Below are 12,984 nucleotides of genomic sequence, written 5' to 3'. Positions count from 1 at the left end.
GCTGGTCCAGTCCAGAGTCCAGACTAAACATGGAGAAGCAGCATTTAGCTGTTATGCTGCAAATAAGTGGAACAAACTGCCAGTGGAGATTAAACTTTCACCAAATGTAGACATTTTTAAATCCAGGTTAAAAACATTTCTGTTCTCATGTGTCTATGTATGAAATATCTTTTAACTTATCTAGACTGTTTCCTGATTTTAAATTCATTTAAATTATTCTATTTGTTCCTCTTTATATTCTTTTATGTATTTTTATTGCTTCTTCCACTCCCTGCTGCAATGCTTTTATTTTATGTAAAGCACTTTGAACTGTTTGTACATGAAATGTGCTATACAAATAAATTTGATTTGATTTTGATTTGATACATTCAAGAATCTTTTGTTTTGAAGACCCATCTCTTTCAAGAAGGCCTCTAACACCTCTAACAACATAAGATGACAAACCTGCACTGACTTTGAACTTCTGTACCTGTTTTACCGGAGCTCCCCGATTTAGAGAGATTTAACCCTTCATGCGTAAGACAAAGGCTTTCTTACTGTACTGAGGCTTGAATGGTGTAAATCATTTCAGATAAAAGTACCTATGAAATGGCTAACATAAATATTGCCGTTACAATCATGCTTGTGGGCATATGTGAACTTGTTACCAAGGCTATTTCTATTGCATAAAACTGCTGCCCTCCTTTCAATAATCTCATTTCAAATGATTAAATGCCAAATACAGAATTTAGCAAAGAAACCATCTTGGATGGTTGAGAAGAACACAGACATCATACGCAGAAAACAGTCAAAGCACAGTGTGCTCTGTTGATTAAGTTATGTGCTGCAGCAGCTCATTCACTGTAGTTATAAACTAGGACTACAGGAAGTTCTGTCAAACAGAAAAAACATCAACAACCAACTTTGTGACAAACTCAAGATGATCATGTGCACAGTGCAGGCATGTTCATATTTCATATCATCAAACACTTTGGATATTAACTCTAGCTGAATATCTAGCAATACCCACGATGCTGTGATGATCCTTCAAACCACCTTCAGATGTACCAAATTACACGCAGAAAGGATCACATATAATCTCTTCCAGCTGGAACACCTCCATCCATCACCACACAAGCCCCATTTGAAATATATCTTAAGAATGCCTTTTCCTTAAAATCTGGATCAAAACTGACCAAATTAACTTTAAGAATACACTTGTAAGCAAGCTCTGAAGGACGACTACTAATCATGCTGATTTAAATTGATGTTGTGCAGAAATATTAAGTTTGGGTGAGTACCAAGTGAGACTGAGTGCAAATGGAAAGTGTAAACAGAGAGCACTCAAGCTCTGCAACTGGCCATTGCAGGGTTGGGAAAGGATCAAGGGTGGAATCTAGCGATGCCAAATGTGTAACTGTCGATCAAGGTCAAGAATAAATGCTTGAAATTCACACTGGCTGTCCTCCGATTTGGAACCAAAGATTGCCACGTTTGACCCTCGCTTCGATCCACCAGTTTGATACTTAAAAGCTAGAATTAATCTTGTGAGCATGTCTTAAACCCACAACTCCCAAATGCTGCAGTTGAGCTGCTCATGAGCCACTCTACTGTGGTTAGAACAAATGGAAAGTGAGAAATAAAGGCATAATCCTACAGTTTGGTAAAAGAGGGAATCCCTTCCATCGACCAGGGCCATAATTATCATTATCAAAGAACAAAACTATCGTAATAGGAGGCACTTACCTCTGGCATAAAGGTAAACAGTCACTGCATTTGACTCTGCTTTGGCCCCAGTGTTGTACCAGCCCCCATGTGGGTCCTGCCCCCATGCCTCAGCATGACACGCATACATGCCCTGGTCCTCCGGTGCTGCCATGTGGATCCTCAGTCTATAGCTGACAGCTGAGAGCCGGTCGACGCTTATCTCACTACCGTTGATGTAGATATTTGCAACACCATTGTACATTAGAGTTGCTATAAGTGTGGGCATGTATACAACAGCGGGTTCTGGTGGTGCACCATCGGATTCCCTCTTGAGAACGGGTTCAGGGATTGGCCATCTCAGCCAATGCACCTGAGCCTGGGCAGGACCTGTGGTCGTCACAGTGGCGTTGCAGATTAAGGTGATGGTGTTGCCCCGTTTGAGCAGAGGGCCACGAGCGAGCTGAGCCACAGCCGAAACCAAAACGTCTGAGGAAGAAAGTGGAACATCGATAGAAGTGTATAAAAAGGACAAACTGAGCACATGTGACAACTCAAGGACAAAACTGTATTGTACGATTTTGATTTGTGGCAAAAGAAATATTTCAAAAGTTTCAGCAATCATTGTCATCAGAATTAACCCGAGTTCGACTAATGTGTCTTTTTTGATCAAATGAAAAGGATTGAATTGCAAATCAAAGTTCTTGGCAGCCCATCTTTGATCCAGCAGCTCCTGAAGATTGCATGGCAAGAGTGCTGAGAGCAGTGTGCCCAAGGTGACTCATTTAAAAGATATAGTGGCCAAATTTAATTAAGTACTGTAATTGCTCCAAATAGGCACAGTCTTAAATTTTTTGTTAGCTCGAAGTGGAAGTAGATTACAAAGTGCACTGATGGGACATGGATGTGTGATGCCAGTCTGACCAGACAGAGTGACACAAAATGTCGGTAATCTAGAAATAATGAGAAATTCAACATGATCAATGACTAAATTTGACAGACCGGTGGCAATACAAGAGAAGGGGATCAGGAGAATTAATCTTCTGAAGAGTATGAATATTCATGGTAACCTATCAATGGGTGTTTTTCATTGCATCAGCTAGTCCCATCGCTGCATTGCGTCTCAGTTCCTCACAGAAGGGATACGAAACATAAATGTGAGGAAGACACAAAAACAGAAGGCCTCAAACTGCAAAAGGAGAAATCCACTGCTCGGTCTAAAGCCAAGTCAGAATGTATAATGCATGCAGAGGTAACTAACATTTTCACATCTCGAAATGAGAAAGCAAAATTATTTTAGTTGCTAATGCCCAGTCTGGAGCCGCAAAATCCCCACAGTCCCAGACAGATAATACTACTGAGGCTTTTATTTCACCAAGTACGCGAGGCTCACCTTTGGTCTTGAGGTTGACAGTGACTCCCTCTGATCTCTGGGTGAGTGTTGCAGGCGTAGAGAGACCAGGGTTCCTCCTGCCAGCGTAAACACTCACAACACACCGATACACTCCTGAGTCAGAGGGCCGGGCAGAGAAGAGTTTCAGAGAGTATTTTCCCTCTGCCACCTTCTCCAAAGAACCGCCACTGGCTCTGCTGAGGTCGTCCCCCCAGCTCACAACACCGTCAGGGCTAATTCGAGCCACCTCAACCTTAACAGAAAGTAAAGTGTGTCACTCAGTTAGGCTGTGAAGTGAAAGATGTGACTTTTATAAAACTTACCCATCATCCCCTCTAAACCTCAGTTACTAGAAAAATATCTTTTTTCTTTTGGTTACTCAATAAATTAATCCTAACATCTGCCTCAACATCCTACTATGTAGAAGAAAACAAACAGAGCTTCTAATAATAATCCACATTAAACTTACATAATCAGCGAGCAGAGTGAGAATGATAGTACCTCAACTCCTCCGGCTCCAGCGCCATCACTGCTTACAGACCCCCTTTTCATCCACTGAACCAACAGGCCTGAGTTCACTTCAGACGGCAGCCCCAACACCTCACAGGTCAGGATGAGAGGGGAACCAACCTGGAGGGTCACCTCGCCTCTGGGTGCGGATGTTACACTCAAGGACTCAGCTAAACAGAGGAAAAGATGACACTTTAGGTCCCAGAATCTCATCTGGGGGAAGGCTTCAAATGGGCACTAAAACTGTGACTGTAAAACTCTGCACAGCAAGTGATATACTGCAAGTAGCAGTTCGGGTGAAGCTAAAGTGGCTTCCCAAGTACACGATAAAATGGATTACCACTTCAAGCAGACGGCAAAAATCCAGCAAGCTAAAAAGGTTTCACACATGACAAACTCTAACGGCACAAATGAAAATGGAACAATATTTTCTAACAATATATAATATAAAACTATCCTCAGTGTAAGTTTGAGGAGTAGGGTGGTGATAAAAAAAAAAAGCATTTCAAAGCTGAAATTAAAAAAATAATAATTTCTACTGATCAAAGATATGTTATAGTTTCACACTTGAATCTCTGCTTTCTTTCACTTGGATTCCTGAATATTCGGGTTTTAAAATATATTTTTTACTAAATAGAAATTGAAAGCATTAATAGATGCAGCATGCAATGAGATACAGCGTTCCAAAAAACCTGGAAATCATCATCATCTGTCCTTAGCCTATATGTCCACTCCAGATGATCATAGAAACATAGAAACTGATCTCACAGACATCACAGCCACATCGACAGTGTCCACAATCTGCCACACTCAACAAGATAGAAATTCAAGGGTCATGAACTTACAAGAGAATACATAAATCCACCTTTTCTCTCTGAGCTTGCATGTAAAAAAAACTTCCTTACTAATAGGCTGGTATAACAATAAGATGTGAACACTAATCCATTGTGTGAGCAAAGCCTCATTTAACCACAACACAAATGTCTCTTGACATAGACACATTATTTATGCAAACAAAAGGAGAGCATTGTGTCATTATGACAAAAGAAGGCAAAAGAATGCACAACTACATAGTTGTTGTCAGAAAGAGTAACAATGCCTGCACTGATGAGTTTTTATGCTTCAAGTTCCTACAGATAAGATGAATATGACCTAAAAACCTTTAACTCTGCTGCACTGTAACACTTCGACTCCTCCTCTTCTTTTAAAGGAAGCATATCCACAGCAAACATATTACATATGCATGCAGTTAGTTCACTTCTTAATCCTGTCGAATAAAGATATCTTAGTTGAAGGATATTTATCGACGGACTGTTAGTCAGCGCAGTGCAACTTTAAAAGGGAAAGGACAAATCAGTCTGAGAGAAAGATAGCCTTCCTCGTTGCAGGCTACAAGAGGCAAGGATGGGAGAAAAGATTATATAACCCGTTAGATCCACAATACATCAAGGCCACAGCCAGCCAGCTTCTGACTTATTAAATCCAGATGGATAAGCAACAATAGTGCTGCATATCTAGCTTGACATTCAGGTGGTCTCACCACTGCAGTCCCGCACAGATAAATCTTAATTGGCCCATTTTCAGGGAAAAAGTATTGAGTTTTATACTGTCTTTTAATGTTATCAAAGACAACAGGGCATTTTATGGAGTCATCTCAAGTTCTATGAAAAAGTAAGTGACAAATTAATTTATATAAAAAAAAAAAAACAGCAATGCTTAGTTACATCTCTTAATGCCGGATGTCAATCCATGCAGCCGGCAAGGAACTTTGTCAGGAGGTCCCACTTACAGCTCTTACTATATCCAAGATATCAACAGGCTGGTCTGCAACTTGAATACAAATGTTTATCCTATTATTCTACCAACCATCCATCCATCAAAGCACTTTGCAAATAAATCAGTCAGTGAGCAAAAACAGTCACTTAAGCTCTGAGTAAAACAAACATCCAGAGCGTAAAACCCTGGATGGAGTCCTGTGCACAAGTCCAGGAGGACTCACCCCACTTTGTTTTGGCAAAAACAGAGAGACTTTAAATGAAAACTGTTTAGCTTTAATTAACATTTGTTCTGTCCTTTAATACTCTCACTCTTCCTGAGCCCTGCTGAATACTCCCACGTTGCAGTTAGTGACAAAGAGCAGGCTTTTTCTTCTTTTTTTATTAAAGTCTCTACTTTTATGGATTTCTCTGCACCTGAAAATTCCCTTTTAAAATGTCTGACATGTTTATTATCATTTGAAGTTTAATGTATATTTCTCTGACCTTACTCAAAAAATCCTTTTTTATAAAGCTCTTCCTTAGACTGTTAACCCATTTAGGCCTAAAACGCCTGGAAAAGAATGCCTGTAAAACCTATGGGCAATTTCAGAAAGACCCCCTAAAACCTGAAGTTTTTCTGGAAATTCAGAAATTGTGTCAACGCCTACTAAATGATTGATTTCTCAGCCTTTGTAGCAGATAGAAACAAAATTCAAAAAGTATTTGAGAGCTTACACCTGTGGTTTTCTTTGGAAATTGAGTTTATTTACATACACCTTCACAAAAATAGAAAATGTAAAAAGTAAAGTGCAGGAACAGCACTATTTTCAATAAAAAAACAGTAATAAAATAAAATAAAATTTAATTTTATATTTAAATTATTTATTTATCTATTTATATATTTATTTTATCGCCAGTCTCTTCGTACTGGCAGCACAAGGAGTCCCATGCCCATACACATTCCAATAAACATTTTCATCTACGGCACAGTTACGTGTGACCACCTTGCCATCTTTGCTCGAGCTGGAGTCTGAAGTACCTGGTCACTGTATCTATTCGTCTCGGAAACGAGATGTGCCCAAAGCTCCTCAGTAAAAATATGATTAAATGCCTGCAACGGTGTGGCATCTGCAGGTAAATCGACTCTCACCCCTGGTGTGCGGTTGAAATCTCTCCGTCGATTACGGTGGTAATTGTCAGTCTTCCACTCACATTCAAACCCTTCAAAATCATCCTCGTTATCGTCATCTTCAAACATATGTGCTAGCCATAAAGCTTGGTCAATTGGGTCAGCACGTTCATCAGCATCATCAAAGCCAAGAAACTCCTCACAATCCCTACCGTCTGAAATGTCTTCCCACTGAAAGTCCTCCATGCTTGTTCGATATAACTTAACTTCAAAACAATGACACGAGGAACATGACGGCACTCTCACATGTCTATTATAATGCATTTAATTGGCGCAGAGGTCAATAATTGGTGCAAAACAACCTTATACAGGAAAAAAGACATGTACGCTTTCCCGGCCTTAAAGGTAGAATAACGCAACAGCGCCCCCGGCTTTAAAGGTAGAAATGCGGCAATGCTTTCCCGGCCTCAATGGGTTAAGAGAAGTGCTCAATAAATGATATCCTTCCATCTTTTATCTTTAATGTCCAATGTATGTTCGTGGCAGAAAAGAATCAGCTGTTGCGCAATATGCGCGTTGTGACCTTTGTCCCCTGCTGCATGCTACTGTAGTTTCAACAAAATGCCAATAAAAATACTGTTAGTCTCTCAGTTACACTGACCTAATTGCTGAACAGTCAAGTTGCCAATATCCAGCGTCCTCTGAGCAATCTTCTGCCACGATCGATCAGGGTCCAGAATCCACTGCGACGCCTCGCAGAAGTACGAGCCACTGTCATCGGGCCGCACCGCTCTCATTTTCATCACATACACACCTTGCCCGGCCTCTCCGTTTCTTTTCTCCAGCGTAATTTCTCCGTCATCGTAGCGCTTTTTGTAGAATCGCCCGGGGACGACCCCCAGAAGATTATCAATGGCGATGATCTCTTTGACGTTGCTGACTTCCCCTCCAACTCCGCTCTCCAAACCCTCTGCACCATCACGCTTCCCAAAGGTGATAGACAGATGGGTGAGCTGCTCCGATTGGATGCTGGCTGAGCAAGTCAGTGTTAATTCAGCTCCCTCTGGCACGGGCTGGCCGGTGAGGGAGCGAGTATAACTGATCTGGAGTGTGTCTGGAATCACTGCGGGTGTACAAAGAGACACAGACTGTTATAAAGCATCGTGCAGCTACTGGAGCCAGGCAGGGAAAAAAAATGTGACAAATTCAATTTCAATTGCCTGTGTGCTGTTTATGTGTTTCAATGTTTAGAGCACTAAAGGGCAGCATGAAATAAGGCGGCTGAGAGTGGCTCCAAAGCTTTCACCAGGATTTGAGCACTGGCCTTGCCAAAAAAGGAGAAGATTAAAAGGTTACTGAAAATGCTCAGCAGCAAAACTAACACCCAGCATCCTACGAGCATAAACCTAGCAGCGATTGACAGAAACAGAACTGGTAACCAGATGGATGGTGTAGAATTGACTAAATATTTTGCATAGCTTGAGCAGATGGATCTCTGTAAGTGTAACAAGTTCACAGAGAGAGAGAGAAAGAAAAGCAGAGCACAAACTCCATATGGCAAGAATAAAAAACATCTCAGGATGAGAAATGCGGCTGTGCACCAAGTCAAACACAAATTACAATTGCTCACTGAGACATCCAATGTTTGCAGTCTTGGCTGACGTAACACAGGACAGCCCCATACTGTAATCACCATGACGGGGCTGAATGCAGTTTGCTTTATATCTCACAGCTAAACTGTAATTTTCACCGAGCTGCAACAAGATCTGGGCATGATTTTAATCAAGAGCGCGTTCAGCCATCAGCATGTGGTTAGCTACAGGTAGGTGGTGGAGGAAAAAGCTGCAATGATGATCATTTATAACGACATGGTAATTACACTTACACTAGCTAGCCGTGTGACATGGTTTTGGTAGATTTGAATCCTTAATTGTAGTTCAATCAAGGGAAAGAGACCACGTTTGTTGTGATTTGGCGCTACATAAAAAGAATGAATTGAACTGATGTATTTTCAAGTTATTTTATAGAACAGTTTGATCAGTTACGGCTAGTATTCCTCTAATTTCTCATCATTTTCATGATTTGCTTTTGTCATGAAGACCATTTCAACTGCGTCTTTATTTCTGATTTTATTCATTTCAAAGCCCAAATTGAAAGTACTTTTGGTCAACTTCTGTTGCTTTGAAATGTGCCACAAGTAAATGTTATCTAACTTGAGAAATCTCTATTTTTCTATTGTTTAAATAAATTCCAGTGATAAGATAAAGAGACAAAAATCTAATAATCTCAAATATTCCTCCCACAGTTTAACTGTTGACCAAACACCTTGCTGTTGCAAAAGTTTGCTAGTGCACCAAGTAAGTATCCAAAAAAATGTCTTGACAAAAAGCAGTATTTACCCATGTTAAGTAAAGTTAAACTATATATTTGAGTCCTTTTCTTAAATAAACACCACTTCAGTCGGAGCCATAAATACAGATTCTAGGGGAATTCCTGTAAATGACAAGTATATTGAGTATTATACGAACAGTCTTTATGAATATACACTGAGAACATTTTCAGTTTATAGTCTAACCTTTGACAGTGACTGAGGCGCTGTAGTTGCCCTGGTAGGTGCTGTCCGTGCTGGGTGTGTAGCACTCATATCTCCCTTGGTCCTCAGCCCGTAGCCTCTGGATCATCAGTCGGACCTTGTCCCCCGAGTCCCTCTCCACCCTCACCTCCCCATTCCTCACTCGGGCCTGGAACGGGACGTATGGGAAGCCTTTGTCCCTGGTGGACACCACTCCTATTTGCCTTCCACCAGAATTGTCCCTATATAGGAACCACTCAAACTCCTGAGTACGAGGACCTTCGTATTCCAACACACTACATGGAAGGGAGAGAGGGAAGCCGGCAACACGGAAGAGGGGGCCTTCGGGAAGAGTCACGTCGCGGCACACAGCACACTGAAACGCTGCGGGGAAAATACACAGAGACAGCGAGAATGTGAAAGACTGGAAAAAGCAACAATGTCAGCTTCTGTGGGTCATGGCTGTGCCTCTCAGCATGTTTGGTACATGGACTCACTGATCAATATCCTGAGCTGATGACAGACTAACAGGAAATCAATACGGCAAATAGCTGTGGAGAAGATACACCGTGGCTGGGGCTCTGTGCCAGATCCCTCAGAAAACAATAACATGTTTATAAAATGAAATACAATCATCAAAAGTAAGTGAGCTCATTGGCAAATTATATTTGTCAGACCAGGGGGAACTTTAAAAAGAACAGCTCGCTGAAAACAGGAGATGGAAAGTGCTTTATTTACCATATTGTTATGTAAAAGAGGCTATAATTAACTCAATGGTGAAATGTTTTGTTTAAAAAAAGATGAAAAAAAAACAATTTAATAATTTTCTGAAGTCCAAGGTTACATATTCACATTTGTGGCTTATAATGCCCAACAGTGTTTAGCTGAAACATACATGGTTCCCTTTCAGCATGAGAAACAATTAAAACCGTGTTTGACCCTGCATGGAAAATGACCTGATGGCTCTAGTTTCAGTTAACAGAACAACTCACCGTCTCTTTGCCAAATATGGTGACACAGACACGGGGCTCTGCAGAACAGAACAGTTCCTTCCTTTTGCATTTGAATCTCATCAGTCATTTTCTCGGTATCAGCTTCCTATAAAACAGTTCACTGTGACTTCTGTGTAATACTGTGAAGATAATGTAAAAAGACGATGCTGTTGAGGAATATAAACACACCGTTTCTAACGCAAAAGCAACAAAAGACTGAAGCCACCACATGTATAGTGGAACAACAAGGTTAATCTGATATCTTTGAACTTCAAATCACCCTGAAACAGAGCGATGGGCTTTTCTCATGCCAAACTGAAATTAACTCAATCCACGCCACTTTACTGCTTAATGAAAGTCGGGCAAAATGACATGTTCTCAGCTCTCTGGTAATGATCCAAACTATTCAGTTTGAGCCTCAGGTTCCAGAGCAGCCGGCCTCCAGGTTCCAGGCTGACTGTATTCCACTGGGCCTCATTGTCTGGCCTTAAAGACCACACCAGCTCTAAAAGCTTCCTGGCATCGACCTCGTCTGTTAAAATACTGAAAATCACTCATTGCGACAGACACTGAAACTTCTCACGCAATGACCGTCCTCTTCCATTTGCACTACTTTCCCAAAATCTAACAAAAAAACACAGCGAGAAGCGCAGAACCAGGAAGTTTCCTCTCTTAAGAGGAGAAGCTCGAGTTTAATCTAAAATGTGATCGTGTAAAAACTTAGAGTTTAATGAGACATTTTTATTATCTTATTATTATCATTAAAAAAAATGCTATGTCAGTTTAGCTGATTAATGAGACAAGCCTGTGGCAACATGACCCAAGACAAAGAGTAGACAAATTTAACGACTTGATGAGTCGTTTGTCAAGCAAAGTTATTTCATTCAATTACCCATATCTGACACACCGGTTATCAAACTGAATATCTGTGGAGTTTGAAGTCAAAAAAACAAAAAAACAAAACTTTTTTGTCACCATTTTTATTACGGTCCTGAAACTAGCAACAATTAACCCAAAGCTAAAACTATATTTGATAAGTAGAGAGCTTAAATAAATGCAGAGCACAAAGAAGAAAAGAAAACCCAATAACTTTTACAAATGACGTCCTCTTTATGACCACATTATAAGCATCACAGTCGTTCACTAAGATGGCTGAACTGCAGCTTAAACTTACTCCTTATTTACAGAATAATCTTCTCTGTCATCATAACGAAACGCAAATGAGATCCCGATGTCAGGAGAAAACAAACAACCTCAACCTGACCACCACAGACCGATCCTATTGTTCCTGACTTACAACTACTGGAACTACTAGAAAGACGACATGGGTGTGTTTTAACACTTTGTGCATGAGTATAAGGGTGTAGTGAAACAACTGGAGCTTTCTCACAGGCAGTCACAGTCCATTCACAACACGCATGTAGATAATGACAAAGCAGACCAGTGGGAGGCTTAAGCGGATCAAGTCCTAATTAACGTTGGACTGATAGGGATGGGGGACACTGCGCGTCATCACAACGCTCAACACTGCCTGGATTAGACAGTGTGCACCGGGGAGCCGTCCTTTTTTTTTATGCAGAACACACACAGATGTGTGTTGGACCTCTGACTGATCCATTTCTGTCCCAGAGGAAGCTTGTTTGTTTGTACAGCTCTTAGATACGACTGATGCCATTATGTGAGCAGGGAGATTAAACATGTTAGCTCTACGAATTCTCTCTCTCCAAAATTGGGAGACCAAACTATGCTTTTGAGATCTTCTGGTTGGAAATCTCAAAACCTATCAAATGTCATAAAAATATGCTGGAAAAGTACCTTCATTGCCTTGACTTACTGTTGCTTAACAGGATCCTGTCTGTAACCTTAAAAAAATGATTCTTTTAAACACGTGCCTGATTATTTTACAATATGCTATTCAAGTAAAAAATTGTTCTAATAACAACATTTGTGCCCGCTTTGCTGCGCTATGGGATAGAATTCTTTTCAATGAACAGAAACGAGTTTAGATGGCAAAAAAATATAAGAGTTTGGTAAGCTCACTCATGAATAAATCCAGAAACCTTCAGGGTATGGAACGAACACGCTAAGAAATACAAACCATAAAAACTAAGCAGTGTGTGACTCAGGGTTTCCTGGATGCCACCAGAAAAAAAAAGACACCTGTAGCCTACATCCTGACTTAGACAGTGGACTATCCTGTAACTGCTGCTCTTGAATAGCAGGTAATAGAAGTGACTGATTCCTCAGGAGTGTGACAGATATTCTGATATATATTCTGATGTCCAAAGGATGTGTCAATAATTAAAAGATGGCAGACTGAACCATTAAAACAAAGGTTACCTGGTGTGACTTACATGTCTACAAGTAGTGTGATTGAAAACATCATCATGGCAGTGTATCCATGTGGCAGATGGTTGAGTGCAGAGCGAACAGATACAACAGATACGTAGATGAACTCACCCCAGTGTGCAAACAGGAATAAGGTTGCTTTTAACGGAGCCATCATGGTACTCATCTTCCCCCCTGAAGTCCAGATGGATTATGTTGTGCCAGATTCTTCTCTCTGTGTTCCTCTGCTCGTTTATCGCCGCTCATAGTTCTCACCGCCGCGGGCACAGACTGGGATCCAGCGGATTATTTGCGAGGAGGGAAAACAGAACACAAGGAAAAACAATGTAGCAGTGCACTGATTAAACAGAGGCGAGACTTAGCGCCAGCGTCAGCTAACTGCGCGCCGAATGAAAGGCGGTGCAAGTGCAAAATATGCGAGGCTGCACATTTAATCACCTTTTGCACGCATCATCGCTTCTCCGTCAGCACCTCGACTGCTCCATAATATATTGGCTAGTTTTCAGATGATACCGCCTCGAGAAACGTAGTACGGTCCAACCGTAGAGTGGGCGGCTGGCATCACAGGGGGCTGAGGCGTGTGTCCGTGCGTGTGCGTG

The 12,984-nt window shown here is 41.1% G+C and overlaps 1 protein-coding gene across 2 annotated transcripts in view; it reads right to left on the bottom strand.

Annotated features, from left to right (window-relative positions):
- Positions 1–12,984, bottom strand: part of igsf8 (immunoglobulin superfamily, member 8) — a 20,761-nt gene extending 7,777 nt beyond the window's left edge. For both annotated transcript variants that reach the window (XM_075461447.1, XM_075461446.1), the window contains exons 1-7: positions 12,824–12,984; positions 12,497–12,655; positions 9,048–9,428; positions 7,134–7,595; positions 3,578–3,756; positions 3,077–3,329; positions 1,726–2,172 (exon numbers count right to left, since the gene is read on the bottom strand). In XM_075461447.1, coding sequence (XP_075317562.1) covers positions 1,726–2,172; positions 3,077–3,329; positions 3,578–3,756; positions 7,134–7,595; positions 9,048–9,428; positions 12,497–12,551 — 1,777 coding nt within the window. In that variant the 5' untranslated portion in view covers positions 12,552–12,655; positions 12,824–12,984. The remainder of the gene's footprint in view (positions 1–1,725; positions 2,173–3,076; positions 3,330–3,577; positions 3,757–7,133; positions 7,596–9,047; positions 9,429–12,496; positions 12,656–12,823) is intronic.

This window comes from Odontesthes bonariensis, chromosome 3 (genome assembly GCF_027942865.1).
Source record: "Odontesthes bonariensis isolate fOdoBon6 chromosome 3, fOdoBon6.hap1, whole genome shotgun sequence".
NCBI lineage: Eukaryota > Metazoa > Chordata > Actinopteri > Atheriniformes > Atherinopsidae > Odontesthes > Odontesthes bonariensis.
Note: the sequence above shows the minus strand (reverse complement) of the source record. Positions and strands in the feature narration are given on the sequence as shown.